Source organism: Cherax quadricarinatus, chromosome 29 (genome assembly GCF_038502225.1).
Source record: "Cherax quadricarinatus isolate ZL_2023a chromosome 29, ASM3850222v1, whole genome shotgun sequence".
Taxonomy (NCBI): domain Eukaryota; kingdom Metazoa; phylum Arthropoda; class Malacostraca; order Decapoda; family Parastacidae; genus Cherax; species Cherax quadricarinatus.
In genome coordinates this window covers 26,347,821-26,374,758 of record NC_091320.1, presented here as the reverse complement: position 1 = coordinate 26,374,758, position 26,938 = coordinate 26,347,821, and the positions used below count along the sequence as shown (strand labels likewise).

Sequence of the window (26,938 nt, the reverse complement as noted above, 5' to 3'; positions counted from 1 at the left end):
CGTAGGGAGAGAATTCTACGTGCAGATTAGGGACCAGTTCCTCTAGGATTTTCCAGGTGTAGATTATGATGTTTCTAGCGTGCGCTCCAGTGAGTACAAGTGCTTCCAAGCGTTCCCAGTAGTTAAGGTGTTTGATGGAACTTATATGTGCAATAAAGTTTCTCTGTGCGTTCTCTGGATCTGCAATTTCACCTGCCTTAAATGGAGATGTTAATGTACAGCAGTATTCCAGCCTAGAGAGAACAAGTGATTTAAAAAGGATCATCATTGGTTTGGTATCTCTTGTCTTGGATGTTCTTATTATCCTATCAGTTTCCTCGCAGATGTGATAGTGGCATTGTTGTGATCCTTGAAAGTGAGATCCTCAGATATTACCACTCCCAGATCCTTCACATTATTTTTCTGCTCTATTTTGTGATTAGAGTTTGTAATGTTCTCCGTTGTCCATTGGAAAACTTGGTTTATATTTTCTTGGAGATTTGCCGTGTTCTCAGCGGATGACACTCTCATGCACATCCTAGTATCGTCTGCAAAGGATGATACTGTGCAGTGGTGTAGATCTCTGTTTATGTCAGATATGAGGATGAGGAACAGGATAGGGGCGAGTACTGTGCCTTGTGGAACATCTCTTCAATGTATCAGCTTCCGATTTAACTCTGTTTACCACTACTATTTGTGTTCGATTGGTTAGAAAGTTGAGGACCCTAAACTGGACGTCGTTTTTGCCCTGGATTATGAGACCCACGGATCATTTGAGCGTTAGGTTTCGATATAAGAAGTGATGGTAGCAAGGAAACAACTGTTGAACTGCTATAGAGGCGTTGTATTGATAATTGTAGCGAACCCAGCCTGCTTGTCTCTGGCTTGGTCGAGAGAGTGCTTGAGAGCCCTCTCAGGCACGGCCTACGTGCAGGGTACAAATGGGGGTCACGTGACTTAAGACTTGGCACGGGAGACTGCCTATAAATGGAGTTATGATATATACTACACAAGTATTGTACTGTTGACATGAGCTTATGGAGTTGTCTCTTGACGTACTTACTGCTGCCCTGTGTGGTCTGGTGTGGAACCAAACCCTCCAGTTATTTCCAGATATAGATTATGATATATCTTGCTTGTCTGGGTTCCTGGCAGTATAACTTAAGATATTTTGGGCATTTTAAATAATTAAGGTGTCGAATTATTACTAGCAGTGAACGTTTAGCACATTCTCCAGGTTTGTAATTACTCCCGCCTTAAAAAGAGAGCTTTGTTTACAACAATATTCCAATATCATTATTGGCATCTCTTGAAGTTCCGTATTAGCTGCCAAATTATTTTCCTTACATTAGTGAAAGTAACACTTGTGTTCCTTCAATATAATAAGATTTCAAGGTGTATACACCTATGGATGTTTATCTATCTGAATATATTATGAATTATTTTCATCCCTCGTTTAGGGACTACAGTATTCGTGATGTGTAGCCTTAAAGATCCTTCGAGTAATCGATAGTCTTTAAGGCCAATTAAGCAGCCATTCACTTAGATCGTCCGCTCTACTAAGAGGTTTGAATTTATTTTATGTTCCGTGCCAGTTTTTATTTCTTCAGTATATCCATAGCGAAGTAGCCTCGTTGAGCATATTGTTTTCTGTGGCCTGTTGCAAGACGTCGTCTGTGTTGACTTTGGGATTTGCCGTGTCCTCGATGCATCGATGCCACTCTAATGCAGATTTTAGTATCTACTGAGAATGTTAGTTTTATAAATTAGATCCTTGTCTGTGTCAGACATGATAATAAAACGGAGAAACTGAGTGGGTATTGCGCCTTGCCGAGTAACTTTTCACTACGGAGGCTTCTAATTTTACTTTGGGTTTGATTTAATGTAAAGTTTTGTATTTTATTTATTTTTATTTTCATAAATGAAAAAATGTTGGCATATATACCTGGTGTATCAGCTACCAGCATGTGATGTGTTGGAATATCATTAAGATACTGTTAATCCCCGAAATTGTTAGTGCATTCGTTACCATTTTTTTTTAGTAAAGCACGTAGATGTTCTTACGTTGTAATAAAGTTGGTAGAATTACCGATAATATGTAAAGTAAAAGGACACAAGTGCAACTAATGTGACATTTGAAGATTGAGACACTTATGCAGCATATGGGAATCTTTATTCAGGAAACGTTTCGCCACACAGTGGCTTCATCAGTCCAATACAAAGTAGAAAGGCGTAAGGAGAGGAGGAGTATGAGGTAATCAGTCCCTCAGCCTGGAGTCGATGTGTTCAGTCCATCAATCTTGTAGAATGTACAGCATAGGGCCGTAGACATGGCTTATATACTGTAGTGAGGTGAGGTGAAGCAGGCGGAGGCGGGGTCATAGTGGTACCATCCACTAGTCGAAGTATGTCTTCGTCCAAAGGTTGAACAAGTGTTGAAGAATTCTTTGTAACAAGATCCCATGCTGCTGCAGTATCGGACTGATGAAGCCACTGTGTGGCGAAACGTTTCCTGAATAAAGATTCCCATATGCTGTATAAGTGTCTCAATCTTCAACTTGTCGGTTTTTCAAACCATCACAATGTGACATTTATTGTGGCAACGTTTCGCTCTCCAGGAGCTTTATCAAGCCATTACAAACAATACATGGACACAGAGGGTATATAAAGGCTCTGAGTGAGGTGCATATGTTACCCAAGTAATAGCTTTTATATCCTTTTACTCATGTACGAATTAATTGCTCTTCCATATTGTATTATTTTTGTTACTACTACTACTACTACTACTACCACCACTATTGAACATCGAAATGTTACCTCACTAGTATTGCACCTCACTCTGAGCCTTTATATACCCTCTGTGTCCATGTATTGTTTGTAATGGCTTGATAAAGCTCCTGGAGAGCGAAACGTTGCCACAATAAATGTCACATTAGTTGCACTTGTGTCCTTTTACTTTACATGTTCTTACGTTATTTGTTTTATATTTTGCTATCTTGGTTGTATGCTAGGCTATTAGTTAAAGTGGTAATACAGATAGTTACAGCAACAAATAAAACAAGATTACAAGGCATAAATAATTGCGTGATAACGCTGCCACACGGTGAAAACACGCTACGGTTGAGTGACCACCACAAGATTAGTGGCAGACACATAACCTGTCAAAATTAACCGATAAAATCACTTAAAATGCAGGCTAGTTATTACAAAGATGGATCACTGCCCCTGTTAAGATATTCATGACTTAAAACAGATAATATATATTTATAAACTATTACGACACACACAGGTGCCCTCTTCTGGTGCAGTACAGAAGACTCAGCAGACACTGGGAACACTAACCATCCACCACACGGTAAATATCCAGTAAACTTCTAGCTTCACTGTATAACTTCTGCAATGTGCGGTAGTTACTCCACTACTATATATAATGTACACCATGTATATAGAATATATATATATATATATATATATATATATATATATATATATATATATATATATATATATATATATATAATTAAATAATATAGGGAAGTACCTCTATGGCTGGACTGGGGACCCTCATCCTCAGAGAAGACAATAAACGTACCTCAGGGAAAATTCAAGGTTCTACCCGGAGCTGTTTGAATATTTTCTTCTCCTACCACCCCCTATATTTTGTATTTTATGTGAACATTTATTATTAAACAGAATACATTTACAGAAAACACAAACATGAATACAATGTGTTAAAGATCATGAATTTCCTCCAGCTCCTCCGAAGCAGGACGTGAGCCAAGTATGCAGCAAGCATTTCCCCTCTGGATGGCCACGCTGAGGCGCTGGAACATAAAAGTGGCTGCCTTTGGGTCCCTGGTTGTGTCGATGAGTTTGGAACCTAATTCTTTAAGGAAATGTGTTGCATTTTTTCCCCATGATCCCAAGGTCTCTGATCCCACTGGGACAAATTGATACTGTTGGCTTATGTCCCTGTACTTGTTGATCTTGTACTCCTCCCTGTCGCCCAACACTGTGATGGATATAGGTGTCAGCCAGTGTGGACACACAGGTATAGTCCCATGCTAAGAGCTTGCCATTCTTCCAAGGATAGATGGTGATCCCGTCGGGGCAGTTTGCTGGGTTGTGGGTATTGTTGGCTGCTAGTGATTGGGGTTCCCTCTCGGCTGGGCATCCAGCTGTAGCAAGGCTTCTCTTTATGATGTCGTTGACCTCATTGTGTCTTGCATGCCAGCTCTTGGTTTTGGAACAGTTAAGACCATGTAGACCGTATTGGTCTGCTTGCGCTTCGCAGCAAATACACGTATATTCTGTGGGAATTGCTGCAGCAAGGCGCAGAGCCATATGGTGTACACAACTAATAAGTAGATGAATAAAAGACATACGCAACAATTGGGTCTCCGAAGTCTCCCACTGTCTCCAGTACTTATTATTGGGCTGATAAACCCACTGGTTAGCGGATCGTCTCCACATTAATAAGAACATAAGGAACACTGCAGCAGGCCTACTGACCCATGCAGAGCAGGTCCATGCTACCCTCCGGCATCAGACCTAGTAGCACAAGCCAGTCAGGTCCAACTTACACCCACCTACACCCACTCGTGTATTTATCTAACTTATTTTTAAAACTACACAACGTCTTAGCTTCTATAACGGTACTGGGGAATTTGTTCCACTTATCCACAACTCTTACCAAACCAATGCTTTCCTATATCGTTCCTGAATCTGAATTTTTCCAACTTGAAACCATTGCTGCGAGTCCTGTCTTGGTTGGAAATTTTCAGCACGCTATTTACATCCCCTTTATTTATTCCTGTTTTCCATTTATACACCTCGATCATGTCTCCCCTAATTCTACGTCTATCCTCATTAGGAAGATTTCTGATACATGGGATCAACTTTGTCATCCTCCTTTGTACGTTTTCCAGTGCATTTATATCCATTCTGTAATACGGTGACCAGAACTGTGCAGCATAATCTAAATGAGGCCTTACCAAGGATATTTAGAATTGAAGAACAACCTGAGGACTTCTATTGTTTATACTTCTAGATATGAAGCCAAGGATTCTGTTAGCTTTATTGCGAACACTAAAGCACTGTTGTCTTGGTTTCAGATTACTACTAACGAGAACTCCTAAATCCTTTTCGCAATCAGTAGTATTAAGCTCTACATTATTTAGTTTATATGTGGCATAGTTATTTTCATGTCCAACATTTAGAACTTTGCATTTGTCAATATTAAACTGCATCTGCCACTTCTCCGACCATTGCATCAGTCTATTCAAATCATCCTGGAGTGCTCTAGTGTCCTCATTAGAATGAATTGGATGGCAGTTTTTGGCGTTATCAGCAAATTTGCTTTTATCGCTATTTATTCCCTCATCAATGTCGTTTGTGTAAATTGTGAACAACAACGGGCTCAACACTGACCCCTGCACACCGCTTGTGACGTGCCCCCATTCTGATTTCTCCCCATTTATGCAAACTCTCTGCTGCCTATTTGTCAACCATGCCTCTACTCAGGAAAAAAATTCTCCTGTTCCGCGTGCCTTAAGTTTCCTCAATAGCCTCTGATGTGAAACTCTATCAAAAGCTTTACTGAAGTCCATATACACAATATCATATCCATTACCATGACCTACCTCCTCAAACACCTTAGTGAAAAAAGTTAGTAAATTCGTAAGACAGGAACGCCCCTTTGTAAAACCGTGTTGAGAATCATTAATCAATCTGTGCCTGTCAAGATGGCTACGAATTGCTTCGGCAATTATTGATTCCATAAATTTTTCCCACTATGGAGGTAAGGCTTATTGGTCTATAGTTCGAAGCTAAGGACCTGTCACCTGCCTTGTAAATAGATATTACATTTGCCATTTTCCACCTATCAGGCACTATGCCAGTTTGTAGTAATATGCTGAAAAGATTAGCCAAAGGTATGCTAAGTTCCTCTTTAGCATACATAACACGTTTGTCATAGAATTTGTCCCAGTTATCAATGAATGGGATTGCAAGTTCTTTGCAGTACCTTTCTAGCCAGCAAATTATACCAATTGCCCTAGACATCCATTCATTGCCCACTCCCTTTCTAGACAAGATGCTACATATGTCTAGACATATGACTAGACCTGACTACTTGTATGGCTGACGTGTACTTATCCAGCAGCTCCTGTCTCCTGCCTTTCACAATGTCATTACCCCCAGCACTAAGACAGATAATGGGCTTGTTCCCATTACCTGACATAATATTATCCAACCTGCTGACTGTCACCAACACCAGGTCCTGGGAGGCACACCCTCTGTCTGACCTTCCTATCTCTTTTACAAAAAGCACAGTCCATATATCTTACCTGAGAATCTCCTACAGTTGGAATATTCTTACCTTGATTAGCAGGGGAATCAGTGGTACCTTTAACCTCACTAACCACTGAAGTACACTCGTCCCGGAGAACAGAGAATCGATTTCTTACCTTCACATCTTCTCTGTTAACCCTTCTTATCTTCCTGAACTGTGAACCACTTGCCACTTAAAGCGGCTGCCACTCTCACTGCTGGTGACCATTTCCTCCTTACCAGCTCCATCCACCTCACACTTCCAAACCCATTTAGGCGAAGCTTCAGCCTCCTATTTTCCTCCTGAAGAAGTAGAACCTCCTTCAACACTAACCTGAGATTCTAAAACATTACAACAAGCCATGGTGTTCGGTAACACACCATGCTAACACCCAGAGATCCTACGACAGGTATGACCTCACGTGACCACTGACCTCAGATGCCTAAGTGGTGCACACATGTCTTAGTCATCTACTCAAATACTCTTCACACTACTGCATTGCCATCTCCCAGAGCAGCACCTGTCTTTAAATGCTCCTTCCATGAGGTTAGCTCGCGAGAGCTGCATGCAAAATCCCACCCCACGTCTCAACATAAATCTCAGTCGCTTTGTGCTTATAAAAGAATAACTTTTAAACATAACAATTATGGAACATACATTGACATTATTTAATGTAAACAATAATACTTATATAATCAGTGTCACTGAATAACACTGTTTAGTCAGAGTAGGCTTTTCAAGACAATTTAGTTATCAGCTTCATATTGATCAAGTGTGAGACTGAACTGCTAAGTATATTACCACACACTCCCATAACTTTACAGTTTGATATGTAAATACTTTCTGCACTAACACCAAAGAAATGCAGTTACCATAATATTATACGAAAATGTTAGGAAAACTATTTAAATTTAATATTTGAGTAAGCAGACTGTTGTTGATCTTGCTAGCCAGATCAGCAGTTGATTACCCCATAAGATGTTCAGAGATAATGGAGTACCACCCTCCAAGAAGGTATTACCTTCCTCTCACAAGAGGATGAAACAGAAGCCTCATTATCGTTTTACACTGGCAGGATTGCTGCTCCTTCCTTTCTGTCTCGTAAATATGTAAGGTGGCAGGTCAATTTTATGCACTTCTATTCAGTATGCACTGATTTTTTTTTGTAGTTTTTATTTTTGTAATATTTCCTTTCCAATTTAGGAGGCTGGTCTGAGACCGAACCGATGGGGGGGGGATGATTGCTGGAACCACCATCAGAGGTTATCAAATATAACTGAGACTTTAATAATGTGGTGGTGTCAGAGCTGTGTCCTTCACTTTAACATTTGCAAGACTATAGTTGAACCAGTGATTTTGGAAAGGGCTGACACTCGTGTCAGTCTTACATTAAGTGCGGAGGCCGAGTACAGAGTATTCGATATTGATAAATACTTGTGTAGAATAAGTGATTGTGAGTGAGACACAAGTGCAGGCTGAGGTGGGTGAGCCTCCCTCACGTTCACATACTAACTTTAGTTGCCATTCTTGTACAGTAAGGAGAGGCAATGCAACATGATGATTTCTCTACTCAAGTGCATAACTCACTCACTGGGAGAAGTGTAAGAATGGAAATTTGGGCGGGGGTATAGGTTACTGAGATGGTAACGCTGCAATGGTAGTGTTGGTGGTGGCAGCAGTGGTGGTGGAGGAGAGGAGAGAGGAGGCGGCAGAGGGTAGAGCCGCCCTCTTGGCTCAGTAGTAGTGAGGTGCGGGGAGGGAAGGGACACGCGCTACGTTAGCTCGTCAGCCCCCCACACATTAGTACAGCTCCGCAGTAGCTCTCTCTCAGCTTGGGACTCAAACACACTGTCACCGGATTAGAGTGCGCGCTGCGGGACAGCATAATAGAAGAGTGTAAAGAGCATAATACTTGGTGTGGGAGAACTGGTATATAGGTTTGTTGTGAGTGAAGGTGGGTTGGGAGTGAGGGTGGCGGGTGTGGTAGTGTCCAGGAGTGCAGCAGGGCATGTAGGACAACTCTGGGGCATGCTGGGGGTTGACTGACCCCCGCCATGGTGGCAGAGCCCTCCCATAATGAGGTGAACCCTCACACCTCTAAGGACGACCTCCACCGCAACCAGCTACCTCACAGAGACGACGACTCGATCAGTAATGAGTCGCTGGGTCAGAGGATCGTTACCTCTGGCCGCGATGGTTCCTCTCCTGTATCCTCGTCTTCCGTCTTGCATAGTAGGAAGCCTTGCCAAAGTGTGTGGCCCTCGGTCGGGCACCACCATACCTCACACAACACTGACGCACCTCCTGATAACGCAGTTATACGTAAACGTAAAGGTGACCATCTTGAACCTCAGCAGATGACGGGGGTAAAGCCTAAGAGCGAACACCCACTTGAACATCCCATATCGAGTAGTGCACAAGATCTCATGGCGCAGGAGAAGGAGGATGGAAGTGGTGTTTGTCCTGCAGGTGGTGTGGAGGCGGCGCCGCCGAGGAGGAACAGTTGTGGTAGTAACCTCAGTAAGGTCTCAGGAGGAAGGCCTAGCGGGGACACCTGGCCACGGGCTCTCCCAGACCTGAGTGAATTCGAGCGGGTGTGGGAGGCCGCACCAGATGTAATCATAAAACCAGCCAGCTTAGCTTCCTCGGAGACATTGACGCCCACGGAGGCCTACACGCCCACACACACGCTAGACTCCCTGGGCGAGAACCAGAGTGTATCCACTGACTACCACCCAAGTGCCTTTCTTGAGACTCAGGAGAACCAGCAGGACTCTGCCGGCGAGGACTGGCCACAGTACCCGCCCGACGAGGAGGAGGAGGTTTTGGTGGGTGCTGTAGGCGGGGTAGGACACGCGTGTGGGTGTGGGGTGAGGGTGGGCGTACTGGACGAGACGTGTGGGCAGTGCCCCGTGTGCCCAGCCACTGCCGAGGTGTACGTGAGTGAACAGTTTCCCTCAAGCGACCCCTTGGAGTGTGTTGATGGGTCAACACACACGCTGCACGTGGACCTTGCCACGGGCGAGGTGCAGCTGCACGTGCACGTCAGTGACCCGGAGAAGATGCCCAGAGGCCCTCCCATAGACCCAGCCAAGTGCCTCGACGACCCAGCCTTCAGGCCCACTCCTACCACTAGTGCTGAGGCAGACCCACTCCCTCCTAGGAAGACCATAACTTTTGTAAGTACACACACACACACACTCACCACTTACATTTGTCTTGTTTTGTCTCTAAACCAAAAGTGTCACCCCCTCCCCCCATTCTCTCACCCCTCTCTTTTTTTCTCTCTCTCTTTTCTCTCTCTGTCCCCTATCTTCTCTTTCTCTCCTCTCCTCTCTTTCCTCCTCCTCTCTCTCCTCTCCTCTCTTTCCTCTCCTCTCTTTCCTCACCTCTCACTTCCTCTCTCTCTCTTTCCTCCTCTCTCCTCTTTCTCCTCCTGTCTCTGTCTCCTGTCTCTCTCTCTCCCCACTCTATCCTCTCCCTCCCTCCACTCTACAAGCACACCAAACCACAATGGAAATAAGTCATGGTATTTTTTTTTAACTTATCCAGGGATAAATATTACATAATTTTGGACCAAGTATGCCATAAATTATTGTATGTGTATATAACACAATATGTAAATCCATGTGTGTTAGGTATACTGGTCATGCTAGGCAGCTCCTTATCATCCACGCAATTATCCATGTTATTATAGCAGTTTAAAGGAGAATGATAACGTAGATAAATAGAACCTTCATTTTTCTTTATAAAGTGCTAAATCCGTGTGGATCATGCAGCACAAGGACTGGTTTGGGCTTGATCATCCATCCTCTAATCAGCCAGTCAGGCTTATGAGAAAATCAATAGAACTACCATAACAAAGAGATCCCAGGTCAATAAGGACACTCTAGGTTGGAATATTGCTCCCTTCAAGACTGGAGAAACTGCAGAGCTAAAGTATATACAAAGAATCTTCATAGCTCATGTAAGCTCAGTCGAGCACCTCACTTACTTGGAACACCTGAAGTTCCTCTACTCTTTAGAACGTAGGCAAGATACATCATAATCTACATCCGGAAGATTCTGGAGGAATTGGTCCGAAAGCTGCACACAAAAATTGCTACTTATAAACGCTAAGAGGCTTAGCAGACGGTGCAGGATACCTCCAGTGACAATCAAGGAAGCGATGAGTATATTGAGAGACCTCAGTAAATGTTAAGGGACCACGACTTTCACATTCCCTTTCCCTGGGTGCCTTCAAGAGGAAACTATATATTCCTCAAATCAGTTCCTGATCAACCAGGCTGTGATGAATATGTTGAACTGCGGGCTGCAGGCATCAAGAGTCCGATCGATCAGTCTGGCAACCAGGAGGCCTGGTCTGGGACCGCGCTGCGGGGGCGGTGACTTCCGGAAGGGACTACATGCTAGACAGGTCCTACTCATCCACAATCACCGGGGTATATTTGTTTAACTTATTTTCAAAGCTGAACATGTTGTATCTCTGACATTAAGACACACTTGCAAGATCTTTGATGTCACTTAACAAAGTGCTGGTACCACCATACACATTTTCAAGTGTATGGTCGGGCGCTGGAGATCAGAAATTAGTAGCTAGTTGATACGAGTTAAGTGGGACCAAGAGCTGTAAATCGACCCATCCTAGCATAAATAGGTGACCCTTCAAGGGAGGGTGTGTACACACACACACACACACACACACACACACACACACACACACACTCACTAGATGTATGCAGTAGTTAATTGAGTATCAGTCACCTGGTAAGTTTATCACAATGAGTGCGATCAGTATCCATCACCGCCAGGTCATTGGTCACATTATTGTCAGCACCACGTGTCATGATAACATTGCAGTCAGCTCTTGTTATTAACATAAGTTTACTCATTATTATCGGGTCCCTCACCATATCGTTATTAAGTCTTGTTATGTCAGTATCACCCTTCTACTCCATACGTCCACTTTTCTGAGAATTAAATCATGAGTGTTACAATTCATTCCAAGTTTCTACACGTACGCTGGCGCAGCGTCCGTACTGTTGGATTTCGGTAGCTGCAGAGTCACCAGCATTGAAAACCGCAATGCAGTGCAGTGTGTGAATGACGTAGGCAGCCACACGCCTCACTACAGTGATCCATTGTTGTTGTCTTATAAATGAATAGGAGCCTAACAGCAAGCTGTGTTTTCGCACACTGTTGTGCTACAACATTCTCGCTGGACATTTGGAAATCTTACTTTCTCCCGGGGCAAGATTTACCACAGTAGCTACACGGTATTATTAGAAAAAAAAACTTGCAGCAACTCTTCACCCTTCCCAACGTACATGAACACCGCATGTTAGATCATAAAAAAATACAATAAAATATACAAGATTTTATAAAACAAGAAGAAGACACGGCACCAGAGTCAGAGGAATCTATGAGATATTTCTTCACAAACTGAGTGGCATCTGAGAAGAACATCAGACTCTGCCAGCCTCAAGTAATATATAAGACCTATGACCGCAAATGAATATTCTGCACTTTTGTCAAGATAGATGGACTGAACACATCGACTCCAGGCTGGGGACTCATTACCTCAAACGCCGCCTCATCTTCCACCTTTCTCAGCATTGGACTGAAGAAGCCACTGGCTGGTGAAACGTTTCCTGAAAAAAAAAAATCCCCAAATGTTACACAAGTGTCCCATTTATCAACTTCGAGGATTTTATGCAAGAACTGTATATGGCGAAAATAAAATCTGAAAACAGATACTAAAAATATAGTTCTGCCTATGACAAATACGTAACCATAAGTATGCAGTTTTACGCGCTCCCTGAAGACCGAGTACTGAATCTGCCAGCACTGAGGTACAAGGGAGATAAATTCACAGCGTTCAAGATACGTGAATGTATAGGCAAGTTGCATGGATTAAACATTTAAAAGTAGGATCAAGACGAACGGACTGTTAATGGAATCTAAAATCTAGGATGAGCCAGAGATGTAAGAAAGAACTGTTTTATTGTGAGGTTAGTGAATATTGTGGTGGTCATGGTGGTGTTGATGGTAGTGGCGGTGGTGGTGGTGGTCGTCGTGGTAGTGATCGTGGTGGTGGCGGTCGTCGTCGTTGTGAAGATTAACTATATATATGAGAAGAAAATTTGTGATTAAGCTCATTGGGCTTCGAAAATATCACTTATTCGATTTGTAGTTAAAAGGGAAGGACTTGAAACTTTAGCTGGAGCCTGACAAACACTTAAGTTCAAGAGACTACATGAAATCTGACAAGGGAGTTGAATCAGTGACCATTGAAAAGTTTTCTAAAGTAATTATTTTTTTTTTTACTAAGAGTAGCTCACCCTCCCTGCCTTACGTCAGGCAGCTGGTTGCCACTGTAGTTTGTACCTGTGATTCTCCTTTGAACAGTTTCGAGGGCCCGGCCTGAGTCCAGGTTGCCATGTTGACCGCCTGGTCAACAGTTTCCTAAAGTTGCCTTCCCCGTGTGTGTGTACTCGCCTATTTGTACTCACCTATTTGTGGTTGCAGGGGTCGAGTCACAGCTCCTGGCCCCGCCTCTTCGCTGATTGCTACTAGGTCCTCTCTCCCTGCCCCATGAGCTCTATCATACCTCGCCTTAAAACTATGTATGGTTCCCGCCTCCACTACGTCACTTTCTAGGCTATTCCACGGCCTGACTACTCTGAAGAAATACTTCCTAACATCCCTTTGATTCATCTGAGTCTTCAACTTCCAATTGTGACCTCTTGTGTCTGTGTCCCTTCTCTGGAACATCCCGTCTTTGTCCACCTTGTCTATTCCGCGCAGTATTTTATATGTCGTTATCATGTCTCCCCTGACCCTCCTGTCCTCCAGTGTCGTCAGGCCGATTTCCCTCAACCTTTCTTCGTAGGACAATCCCCGTAGCTCTGGGACTAGTCTTGTTGCAAACCTTTGCACTTTCTCTAATTTCTTGACGTGCTTGACTAGGTGTGGATTCCAAACTGGTGCTGCATACTCCAGTATGGGCCTGACGTAAATGGTATACAGAGTCTTAAACGAATCCTTACTGAGGTATCGGAACGCTATCCATAGGTTTGCCAGGCGCCCGTATGCTGCAGCAGTTATCTGATTGATGTGCGCCTCAGGAGATATGCTCGGTGTTATACTCACCCCCAGATCTTTTTCCTTGAGTGAGGTTTGCAGTCTTTGGCCACCTAAACTATATTGTGTCTGCGGTCTTCTTTGCCCTTCCCCAATATTCATGACTTTGCATTTGGCAGGGTTAAATTCAAGGAGCCAGTTGCTGGACCAGGCTTGTAGCCTGTCCAGGTCTCTTTGTAGTCCTGCCTGATCCTCATCCGATTTGATTCTTCTCATTAACTTCGCATCATCTGCAAACAAGGACACTTCTGAGTCTATCCCTTCCGTTATGTCGTTCACATATACCAAGAACAGCACAGGTCCTAGGACTGACCCCTGTGTGTGTGTGTGTGTGTGTGTGTGTGTTTTATACACGACCGTAGGCCTATTGTAGTGCACCTATGTTTTTTGGTATAAGTATATATATTTGTATATACCTTGAGTGTTCAGTTTAATTCCTATTGTAGGCCTTTAAATATTCTTGATGTTTATGTTACGGTGAATTACAGTCTTCATGAACTACATTCAGTGGATAGGCATAAAGTATAGTTTGTTGTAGTGCTTGAAGCCCCGTTCCTTATCACTAAGACTTTTCTAGCGGTGGGACCTTGAACCAAAGCTGTTGTTGCCATCCAGCCACAACGTTACGACCTCTAGTTATACGTGGAAGTTATACATATTAGTTATGCCACGTAGTCATGTGATTGTAAAGCATCATAACAACATGTATGCAAGTGAATGTGGTGGTCTTGCCTTCTTAAAGTAAGAATGAGGTTTACAGAATAGATGTAAAGGTTTAGGCTCATACAAATGTATGAATTGGTGTGGTGTTAAATATTGGGTGAGTGAATGGCAAGTTGTAGAAAAATCTTATGAGGACAGCATTCAGCAGTTTGTAAGACTTCATTAAGTCTTGATTTAATTAATAAAGCTCTATACTGAACGAATCGTTGTTCGAACAAAAGCTTGTTTTGCATCTTGTATTTCTCTTCGTACGGGTTAGTGAGGTGCCGGAGCTGTCTTCGGGAAATTTTCCTTATGGTTAACTGACATGCTTGTTGTTAGTGTCTACTTTACCCTCCCCCCTCTCTTCCCTTTCCTCCTTCCCCTCACCTTTCTCCTTCCCCTCCCCTTCCTCCTTCCTTCCCTTCCCCTTCCCTTCTCCTTCCCTTCCCATTTTTCCCGTCCCTTCCCCTTTCTTCCCGTCCCTTCCCCTTTCTTCCCGTCCCTTCCCCTTTCTTCCCGTCCCTTCCCCTTTCTTCCCGTCCCTTCCCCTTTCTTCCCGTCCCCTTCTTCCTGTTCCTCCCCCCTTCCTCCTTCCTCTCCCTTTCCCCCTTCTTCCCCCAGACAAACAGAAGAAGACTGTGGTAAACTTCAGGTAGTCCTCAACACACTACAGATGAGGCCAAACAAGTGACTTCTCCAGTTCAGCCGGAAGAAATGCAGGATCGTGCAAATCGGAGGTGAGGGCAGACCGGACACAGAGTACAGAATGGACAGAGAGAAGCTGCAAATATCAGAGAATGAAAACTGATAACCACAATACCAAACTTATCACCAGAAATACACACAAATCGTATAACGTCAGCGGCATATGTAAAATTAGCAGATCTCAGAACATCATTCAGGAACTTGAATAAAGAATCCTTCAGAATCTTGTATACGACACTGAGCACTCTGCCCCAGCATGGAGCCCACACCTGGTCAAGCACGGAAAGAAGCGCGAGAAGGTCCAAAAGTTTGCAACCAGACTAGTACCAGAACATTGAGAATGCACTACGGAGAGAGGTTAAGGAACTGAAACTGACGACCTTGGCGAAAAGAAGAATAAGAGGTAAACATTCAGAACATGAAAATATTTAAAGGAATTGATAGGACAAGCCGCCAGGAGCAACAACCTGGTTGACCAGGGAAGCACAAGACAAGCCTGGCCTAGGGCCGGGCTTTGGGAATAGAAGAACTCTCGAAACTCATCACAGGTAAGGGAACAGATGCGGAAGCTGAAGACACAGGAGCATTTCTTTTTATTATTATTATTGAATTTGGACAATACGTACAAATCCAGTTTCAAATTAGACTTAAAACCCACAAATTCAAATAATTTTAAATGTAATAAAGTTGCAGGAATGTAGTAAATCTGAATGACTTGGACGAGGCAGTGATTTACGCTCGCTTACTTTATATCCATTCTGGAGACAGTGACCTCCAAACTAGGCCTCCTGGTTGCTGGCCTGATCAACCAGGCTATTATACTTGGCCGCACTCAGTTGGTCAGGAACTGATTGAAGGCATTTAGTAAGTTCCCTCTTGATAGTGAGGGGTCTGTTGGTAACTTCCCTTATGTATGATGCGAGGTCGTTGAAGAGCCAAGGTCCTCTCAGGCTATCGAGTTCTCTCTAGTGTGCTCATCGCGTCCTTACTTTTTGTTGGAGGTATTTTTGCTTCATCTGCCAAGTCTCTTGCTTTCATATGGAGCCAAATACGATGCACAGCTTCAAGATTAGATAATTCCCAAGAGGTCAGAGTTTTCGAGAGTTTTCCTACACGTGTAGTCCGGCTTGCCTGATCAGCTAGGCTGTCGGTGTTGATGGCCCGCTGGCCCACACATCCATCAGGGCTTGGATGATCTGGTCTAAGAAGTCTAGGACGTGGGGCCATGAGCTGAGTCTGGAACCTCCAAGCACAATTCGGCGAGTACAACACCACTTCAGTAGGTGTATATTAACTAACTTAATGAAATAAAATGGGTGCAGTGATAATATCCTCATAAAGTACATTTGTTGTGTGTGTGGGACATGTCATCATCATCTGCGATTATTCTCAAATAATAACTATAGTCTTGCTGGAACCTTTAAAGCTGCCCTAGCTACTGAAGTCTACCAACTCAAGCTGACACATTTCTTACTCGTCTAACGACAAGTAGACGAGTAAGAAACATGTGCATATTTTCGAAACGTTGTCGCCGAAACACTGGACTTCATTAATCGAATTACAGAGGTGACTAAAACTGAGACAACAGGAGTGTAGAGGTAAAGGTGACCTGATCAGTCCATCAGCCTTACCTGGAGTCTACCTGGAGGGTGTTCAGGGGATCAACGCCCCCGTCGCCCTGTCCACAACCAGGCCTCCCGGTGGATCAGGGCCTGATCAACCAGGCTGTTACTGCTGGCCGCACGTAGTCCAACGTACGAACCACAGCCTGGCTGATCCGGCACCGACTTTAAGTATCTGTCCAGCTCCCTCTTGAAGGCAGCCAGGGACCTATTGGTAATTCCCCTTATGCCTAGTGGGAGGCTGTTGAACAGTCTTGGGCCCCGGACACTTATGGTGTTTTCTCTTAGTGTACCAATGGCGCCCCTACTTTTCATTAGGGACATTTTGCATCGCCTGCCAAATCTTTTGTTTTCACAGGGAGTGATTTCTGTGTGCAGATTCGGGACCATCCCTTCTAGGATTTTCCAAGTGTAGATTATGATCTCTCTCGCCTGCGTTCCAACGAGTACAAGTCAAATGCTTCCAAGCTTAAAGCAGTAGTTTTGAAGTAGTCAGTCCCTCAGCCTGGAGAAGTGTTCAGCTGCATAATCTTGATTGACTTGGAAACAGCTTTTGTTCCCACTGTCCAGCTTTCACATAGAACAGGATAACTGCACACTGCGAGTGTATCTAACTTTAAAATATTGGTTGATGGTTTCGGCAATCATCGCCCCTGCGCCCCGATCTCAGACATTAAATAATAAAAAAACTTTACCACATTATTCATACGTACTGAATTGCAACTTGTGTGGACCTCGACTGCTGAGTCTGCTGGCAGCGGATATCAGATTATTGTTGCTGTTATTACATTCACTGGGAAGCACTAAGCCGTTAGGAATCACCGCTCCTGTGGAATAGGATTCAATCACATGTGATCCTATAGGAAGTGTAGGTATATATTAGTCCATAGACAATACATACACTGTGAGCAACTCTCAGCTATCTTGCATGACAAGCCTGGCCGACAGCCGGGCTGCGAGAGTGGGAAAACTCTCGAAACCTATCAAAGGTGAAGGTACAGTTACGTAAAATACCCAGAACTCCACGTGGAGGTGGCTGCTATTCGAGTTCCAGTGGATATCAGAAATATTGCCTCTAACATTAACAACAACCTGGTAGATCAGGCAGTGTTAAGAGAGTCCTGGCCACCAGAGTAGGAAGACCCTGGAAACAGGTCACAGATAAATTATGGTTACAATATTTACAATGATTTTTACATTTATTGTTTGGTTCTTAAATTAATATTTTATATATGCTCAGTTACTGTTGTTTTATGAAGCTATTAATACACTGAAAAAACCTGAAGTTCTCTCCTCACCTGAATTATGTACAAGTGTTCAAGGTTCCTCACCTGAATTATGTACAAGTGTTCAAGGTTCCTCACCTGAATTATGTACAAGTGTTCAAGGTTCCTTACCTGAATTATGTACAAGTGTTCAAGGTTCCTTACCTGAATTATGTACAAGTGTTCAAGGTTCCTTACCTGAATTATGTACAAGTGCTCAAGGTTCCTCACCTGAATTATGTACAAGTGTTCAAGGTTCCTCACCTGAATTATGTACAAGTGTTCAAGGTTCCTTACCTGAATTATGTACAAGTGTTCAAGGTTCCTCACCTGAATTATGTACAAGTGTTCAAGGTTCCTCACCTGAATTATGTACAAGTGTTCAAGGTTCCTCACCTGAATTATGTACAAGTGTTCAAGGTTCCTCACCTGAATTATGTACAAGTGTTCAAGGTTCCTCACCTGAATTATGTACAAGTGTTCAAGGTTCCTTACCTGAATTATGTACAAGTGTTCAAGGTTCCTCACCTGAATTATGTACAAGTGTTCAAGGTTCCTCACCTGAATTATGTACAAGTGTTCAAGGTTCCTCACCTGAATTATGTACAAGTGTTCAAGGTTCCTCACCTGAATTATGTACAAGTGTTCAAGGTTCCTCACCTGAATTATGTACAAGTGTTCAAGGTTCCTCACCTGAATTATGTACAAGTGTTCAAGGTTCCTCACCTGAATTATGTACAAGTGTTCAAGGTTCCTCACCTGAATTATGTACAAGTGTTCAAGGTTCCTCACCTGAATTATGTACAAGTGTTCAAGGTTCCTCACCTGAATTATGTACAAGTGTTCAAGGTTCCTCACCTGAATTATGTACAAGTGTTCAAGGTTCCTCACCTGAATTATGTACAAGTGTTCAAGGTTCCTTACCTGAATTATGTACAAGTGTTCAAGGTTCCTCACCTGAATTATGTACAAGTGTTCAAGGTTCCTCACCTGAATTATGTACAAGTGTTCAAGGTTCCTCACCTGAATTATGTACAAGTGTTCAAGGTTCCTCACCTGAATTATGTACAAGTGTTCAAGGTTCCTTACCTGAATTATGTACAAGTGTTCAAGGTTCCTCACCTGAATTATGTACAAGTGTTCAAGGTTCCTCACCTGAATTATGTACAAGTGTGCAAGGTTCCTCACCTGAATTATGTACAAGTGTTCAAGGTTCCTCACCTGAATTATGTACAAGTGTTCAAGGTTCCTCACCTGAATTATGTACAAGTGTTCAAGGTTCCTTACCTGAATTATATACAAGTGTTCAAGGTTCCTCACCTGAATTATGTACAAGTGTTCAAGGTTCCTCACCTGAATTATGTACAAGTGTTCAAGGTTCCTTACCTGAATTATGTACAAGTGTTCAAGGTTCCTCACCTGAATTATGTACAAGTGTTCAAGGTTCCTCACCTGAATTATGTACAAGTGTTCAAGGTTCCTCACCTGAATTGTGTTCAAGGTTCCTCACCTGAATTATGTACAAGTGTTCAAGGTTCCTCACCTGAATTATGTACAAGTGTTCAAGGTTCCTCACCTGAATTATGTACAAGTGTTCAAGGTTCCTCACCTGAATTATGTATAAGTGTTCAAGGTTCCTCACCTGAATTATGTACAAGTGTTCAAGGTTCCTCACCTGAATTGTGTTCAAGGTTCCTCACCTGAATTATGTACAAGTGTTCAAGGTTCCTCACCTGAATTATGTACAAGTGTTCAAGGTTCCTCACCTGAATTATGTACAAGTGTTCAAGGTTCCTCACCTGAATTATGTACAAGTGTTCAAGGTTCCTCACCTGAATTGTGTTCAAGGTTCCTCACCTGAATTATGTACAAGTGTTCAAGGTTCCTCACCTGAATTATGTACAAGTGTTCAAGGTTCCTCACCTGAATTATGTACAAGTGTTCAAGGTTCCTCACCTGAATTATGTACAAGTGTGCAAGGTTCCTCACCTGAATTATGTTCAAGTGTTCAAGGTTCCTCACCTGAATTATGTACAAGTGTTCAAGGTTCCTTACCTGAATTATGTACAAGTGCTCAAGGTTCCTCACCTGAATTATGTACAAGTGTTCAAGGTTCCTCACCTGAATTATGTACAAGTGTTCAAGGTTCCTCACCTGAATTATGTACAAGTGTTCAAGGTTCCTCACCTGAATTATGTACAAGTGTTCAAGGTTCCTCACCTGAATTATGTACAAGTGTTCAAGGTTCCTCACCTGAATTATGTACAAGTGTTCAAGGTTCCTCACCTGAATTGTGTTCAAGGTTCCTCGCCTGAATTGTGTAATAGTGTTCAAGGTTCCTCACCTGAATTCTGTTCCAATGTTCAAGGTTCCTCACCTGAATTATGTTCCAGTGTTCAGGTTTCCTTACCTGAATTATGTTCCAGTGTTTAGGTTTCCTCGCCTGAATTATGTTCCTGTGTTCAGGTTTCCTTACCTGAATTATGTTCCAGTGTTCAGGTTTCCTCACCTGAATTATGTTCCTGTGTTCAGGCTTCCTCACTTGAATTATACATAAGTATTCACCAAAGTGCATTGTGAAATAGTCTTATTCATCCATGGTATTTGAGGTTCAACAGGATACACCCCTTGATGCTGGTGATGGGCTCTTGATCTTGGGCATTGTATCTGTGCTTCACTTCCCTGAACTAATCCTGAATACCTTCCATCCTCTTCCACAGGCGCTATATAACCCTACGGGTTTAGCACTTCCCCCTTGATTATAATAATAATGAGCAGGAGACAGTATGACTGAAGGTGCTGGTCTCAGCTCAGGTGGCAGCAGCAGCAGCAGCAGCATTGATTTTTGAGCGCTGAGCATGACTCACCCACTCATAGACATACTCCTGCCTTATGTGATGTCTTGCCAGCGGGGCAGCTGGCTAATTATATATTTTGTATGATATGTGGTGAGATATATATACTCTGGAGTGTATGTTGTCATAACCTTGAACAAGTGTCAAGAGTCAGAGGTACAAACTTGTCGACCTTCTACTAGCAAATATTGTTGGAATTAAGTTACCTAAGTCCCCAGGCCTTGACGAACAGTTTTCAAGGGTTTATAGTACAATGATAAGCATGATAAACCGCTGCTGATGAGGTAGACACCAAATGACTGATAAAAGGTAAAAATATTGCAGTCGATAATATTGCGTACAGTTGAAAGTTATTTATAAATCTAATTCATAAATTAAAGTTAGTGTAGTTTTGCTGAGGGTCAGTCTTGCCTCACACACAATAACTTTTTCAGGTGTTTTTGAAACATTTTGAAACAGGTAGTACGACGTTGTTCATTCTTAAGACCTGATAGGGTTCGTCTTAAAAAGTTACGGTACCAGTGAAGCCGTACTGTTGTTTGGTCTATATTACCAGACTGGTGAGGAACAAGATATACATTGTTGTTGATAATGGGGCCATTAAAACTGCACTTGGAAAATAGTAGTAACTGTGAAAAGCTTAGACAAACAGAACCGTTAAAAACTTTTGCTATTAATGAATAACTGACTGTGTCATAATAGGTGAGGAGCGTTAATGAATAACTGACTGTGTCATAATAGGTGAGGAGCGTTAATGAATAGCTGACTGTCATAATAGGTGAGGAGCGTTAATGAATAACTGACTGTGTCATAATGGGTGAGGAGCGTTAATGAATAACTGACTGTGTCATAATGGGTGAGGAGCGTTGCGGTCATGGTGGTTAAACCTAATATGGGAACTGCAGATATATATCTCCAGTTGTGATAAACGTCAAGGGGAGGGTGTTTTTAATGTTGGTAAGGGGGATGTTGATGAACCTGACCTGACTTTCTTTGGATGGAGCCTTGATTGCCTTCTATTTCCCAGGTGCTTTATGATTTCTATTTTTTTTTTCGCTTCCCATACGAATGATATAATAGGAATAGTGAATACTTAGGTGTTACCCTTATTAAATGGGATGAAGGTCTCGACCAGGTGCCTGATGGAGGTCTCGACCAAGTGTCTGATGGAGGTCTCGACAAGGTGTCTGATGGAGGTCTCGACCAAGTGTCTGATGGAGGTCTCGACCAAGTGTCTGATGGAGGTCTCGATCAGGTGCCTGATGGAGGTCTCGATCAGGTGTCTGATGGAGGTCTCAGCCAGGTATCTTATGGGGGTCTCGAGGAGTTATTCACAAATGCATGACTAGATTCTGAAAGATGCTGCTTGCATCAGTCATTATACTATCAAACAAAAATCTTTTATTAGTTCAGTATTGGTTATCAACTCAAACTGAATTAGTTGCCACTGATGTTTGTGAAGAAAATAAGGCTCAGTTTCATTCTTGGACTCAGTGTCAGTTTTATTCAGTAAAATTCGCGAAGACTTCAGAAAGTTACAAAACATGATGTTAACATGGCAGGGAAGGAGAGCTCGTGAACTGGCAGCAACAACACGTGAATACGCACTACAGGTTTAGAGAAACACTACAGCGCAAATTGAAAATCTTCAGGGCGAATTCATTCTGGAGATGCGTTACGTAGTATTCATTCTATACAGCATTACGATAGGAACGCATAAACTGAAACGTATGTGTGTGTGAGAGAGTGAGTGAGGTTTTCAAGAAAGGTGGAAATAGAAGGGTGGAGGCAGTGGTGGCCAGGATTCGTAGGTAAATCACAGGTTAACAGTATACGATATGTATCAGCTTGATGTAGCAACTTCAAGAGAGAACACTGTGTGAAGTATTATTTCTTAAATGATTTAGAAAGTCGATAAGACGAATATAACACTTGCGCAACACATGGTTGGCGAAACGTTTCCACAATTAAGATCCCTAAGTGTTGCACAAGTGTCATTCGTCTACTGTGTTAAGTGTGTGGAGAAGAGGATAAACGCTACGGCACCGTATTTTAAACTATATTTTATAAAACAACAGAGTTCAGGAATACAACGTTAATGCAACTAACAGTTAAAAACAAGAATACATCATAACAATATAAGCCTGTTGTTACTAAGCTTCATAACGCTTCACAAAAGGTTTCATGAAGTTGCTGCAGTTATGGAAGGATAATTGTGAAGGTAGTGATACTTGTATACTAAAATATTCCAGGATGTGCTGGATATTGCCAGTTGTGTATCAACTACTTTTGTCGATGTGAATGGAAAGCAGTGCTAGCTAGGGTGGAAACGTATACCATAAAGATGTCGGTATCACTCCACCTTCTACCTTCATTTGGGGTGAGTTGTACTGTTGTTGTGGTGGTATGTTCACTCCTAGGATGAGTGACACTGTACTATACTGTCATATGGTGGTATGTTCACTCCCAGGATTAGTAACACTATAATCAACTCGCTTCTAGGGCCAAACTGTTATATAATCTTTCATTATTAAGAAATTGGTTGAGGTAAATGCGTTAGGAAAGGAAGGATGTACGTATTTTGAGGAGGCTGAGGGTTGTGGGGCGGAAGCCGTCCAGGCCCAGGACCAAGCCCAGGCCCTGGCCCTGGCCCAGGACCACGAGTTGTGTCGTCACTGCTGTTAAAGCTGCACTGCTGGCCACCTACCACACCCCCCTCCCTCCCTCCATCCCTCCAAAACTGGTGGAGGCTTCAACCACCTCCCCTCCAATGGTGGGGGCTACTACCTCCTCCCCTCCACCACTGGTGGGGATTCTATCATCTCCCCTTCAATGGTGGGGCTACTACCTCCTCCCCTCCACCACTGGTGGGGATTCTATCCTCTCCCCTCCAATGGTGAGGGCTACTACCCCCTCCCCTCTACCACTGGTGGGGGATTCTATCTTCACCCCTCCATTGGTGGTGGCTACTACCTCCTCCCCTCCACCACTGGAGGGGATTCTATCATCTCCCCTCCAATGGTGAGGTCTACTACCTCCTCCCATCTACCACTGGTGGGGATTCTACCATCACCCCTCCATTGGTGGTGGCTACTACCTCCTCCCCTCCACCACTGGTGGGGGATTCTACCATCTCCCCTCCAATGATGGTGGCTACTACCTCCTCCCCTCCACCACTGGTGGGTGATTCTACCATCTCCCCTCCAGTGGTGAGGGCTACTACTTCTTCCCCTCTACCACTGGTAGGGGGATTCCACCATCACCCCTCCATTGGTGCTGGCTATTACCTCCTCCGCTCCACCACTGGTGGGCGATTCTACCATCTCCCCTCCAATGGCGGGGGCTACTACATCCTCCCCTCCACTGATGGGGAAATTCTACTATCTCTCCACTGGTGGGAACTTCTAGTACCACCCCTCCACCACTGGTCGGGACTTCTAGCACCACCCCTCCACCACTGGTCGGGACTTCTAGCACCACCCCTCCACCACTGGTCGGTACTTCTAGCACCACCCCTCCACTGGTCGGGACTTCTAGCACCACCCCTCCACCACTGGTCGGTACTTCTAGCACCACCCCTTCACTGGTCGGGACTTCTAGCACCACCCCTCCACTGGTCGGGACTTCTAGCACCACCCCTCCACCACTGGTCGGGACTTCTAGCACCACACCTGCACCACTGTTGGGGCTTCTTCCACCACAGGTGGGGACTTCTAGCACCACCCCTCCACCACTGGTCGGGACTTTTAGCACCACCCCTCCACCACTGGTGGGGAATTCTAGCACCACCCCTCCATCACTGGTGGTAACTTCTAGCACCACCCCCACCACTGGTGGTAACTTCTAGCACCACCCTCACCACTGGTGGTTGCTTCTTTCACCACTGGTGGGGACTTCTAGCACCACCCCTCCGCCACTGGTGGTAGCTTCTAGCACCACCCCACCACTGGTGGGGGCTTCTACCACTGGTGGGGACTTCTAGCACCACCCCTCCACCACTGGTGGGGACTTCTAGCACCACCCCTCCGCCACTGATGGGGACTTTTAGCACCACCCTCCACTGGTGAGGCTTCTTCCACCACTGGTGGGGACTTCTAACACCACCCTTCCACCACTGGTGGGGACTTTTAGCACCACCCACCACTGGTGGGAGCTTCTTCCACCACTGGTGGGGGCTTCTTCCACCACTTGTGGGGACTTCTAGCACCACCCCTCCACCACTGGTGGGGACTTCTAGCACCACCCCTCCGCCACTGGTGGGGACTTCTAGCACCACCCCTCCACCACTGGTGAGGACTTCTAGCACCACCCTTCCGCCACTGGTGGGGACTTCTAGCACCACCCTTCCACCACTGGTGGGGACTTCTAGCACCACCCTTCCGCCACTGGTGGGGACTTCTAGCACCACCCCTCCACCACTGGTGGGAACTTCTTCCACCACTGGTGGGGACTTGTAGCACCACCCCTCCACCACTGGTGGGGACTTTTAGCACCACCCCTCCACCACTGGTGGGGACTTCTAGCACCACCCCTCCACTGGTGGGGACGTCTAGCACCACCCCTTCACAACTGGTGGGGACTTTTAGCACCACCCCTCCACCACTGAAATACTCGTTCCTCCTCCCATTCATTGGAGGTTTGCTACCTTCCACCCCCTCCTTACCTGGGGAAGGGTACATAGATGGCTACCTCCCACCCTGTTCTTACGTGGGGAGGGGTACAAAGATGGCTACCTCCCACCCTGTTCTTATCTGGGGAGGGGTATAAAGATGGCTACCTCCCACCCTATTCTTACCTGGGGAGGGGTACAAAGATGGCTACCTCCCACCCCGTTCTTACCTGGGGAGGGGTTCAAAGATGGCCACCTCCCATCCTGTTCTTACCTGGGGAGGGGTACAAAGATGGCTACCTCCCACCCCCGTTCTTACCTGGGGAGGGGTACAAAGATGGCTACCTCCCACCCCCATTCTTACCTGGGGAGGGGTACAAAGATGGCTACCTCCCACCACCTCCTTACCTGGGGAGGGGTACAAAGATGGCTACCTCCCACCCCCTCCTTACCTGGGGAGGGGTACAAAGATAGCTGCCTCTCTCTCCTTACCTTGGGAGGGGGTATGTAGATGGCTGCTACCCCCTCCCACATCCTTAACCTGGAGAGGGGTACAAAGATGGCTGCTATCTACGACCCCACTTTTACTAGGGGGCATTGAGTGGGGGCTGGTACCAGGCTACGCGAGGTAATTTTGAATGAGGGGGCGTGGTAGAGTAAGGCATGTCAGAACACCTTTGATGGACTTATGAAGAGTGTTGGACGCCATAACTTCACTGGCGGAGATGTGGCTGTGTTGTGGTGCTGAAAATGGTATAAAACACAGACAAGTTGATGAATAAGGCACACGTGCAACAGTTGGGTATCTTTATTGTTGAAACGTTTTGCCTAACAGTAGGTTTCTTCAGTCAGATACAAAGACAGCAGGTGTAGTAGTGAAAAGATGTAATCAGTCCTGGAATGATATAATTCCAAACCATGGACCTGAACTCTTCTCCAGGCTGAGGGAATGATCATCTCAAATACTTTTTTCTACAAAGTTGATGGACTGATTGCTTCATCGTCATTTCACTTTTACACCTGCTGCCTTTGTATTTGACTGAAGAAGCCTACTGTGTAAGCGAAACTTTTCAATAATCAAGATACCTAACTGTTGTACATGTGTCTTATCATGTGTTGTTGTGGTGCTATGATCTTGATAGGCAGAAATGACACTTGTAACCTGGGGTCATGTGGTGACCCACTCACTGCTACTTTTACTCATTTAACAAATGACCTTCCGCTGACTTACCGGATCACCTAGTAAACATTTACATACCATATAATAATAATAATAATAATAATAATAATAATAATAATAATAATAATAATAATAATTTTTCCCCCAAACTTCGCCTGAGACGGCCAGAGTTTAAAATAAAAATCCTAAGATGTGATATCTGAATTTCTCTACGTCATTAAATATATTTTTTTGCTAATGTGTGATGTATGAGGAGAGTATTGTGGGTCTGTTGGTCCTTGTGGGGATGTTATTGTGTTGGTAATACTAGTTAACACAACACTGAGTGATGCTTAACCAACCTTCATTATTACTGCCCTATTTCCAGTAGTCAGAGTCTTCTCACTCCTCCGACAACCTCTTAATTTTTCTTCTTTCATCCACTTCCTCTCATCTACTTCTCATCCCCCCCCCCCTCTCTCTCTCTCTCTCTCTCTCTCTCTCTCTCTCTCTCTCTCTCTCTCTCTCTCGTGGCCTGCTGCTGGTCTCTTGGTTAGCGTGACTG

The 26,938-nt window shown here is 44.2% G+C and overlaps 1 protein-coding gene across 2 annotated transcripts in view; it reads left to right on the top strand.

Moving 5' to 3' along the window:
* Positions 1 to 26,938, top strand: part of LOC128690544 (hippocampus abundant transcript 1 protein) — a 593,459-nt gene that overhangs the window by 268,493 nt on the left and 298,028 nt on the right. Inside the window, exon 2 of one of the 2 annotated variants that reach the window (XM_070089664.1) lies at positions 3,269 to 3,334. In XM_070089664.1, the coding sequence (XP_069945765.1) occupies positions 3,269 to 3,334 (66 nt within the window). Of the gene's footprint in view, positions 1 to 3,268; positions 3,335 to 7,870; positions 9,490 to 26,938 lie in introns of those variants that run through there. The other variant, XM_070089663.1, reaches the window with a different exon arrangement.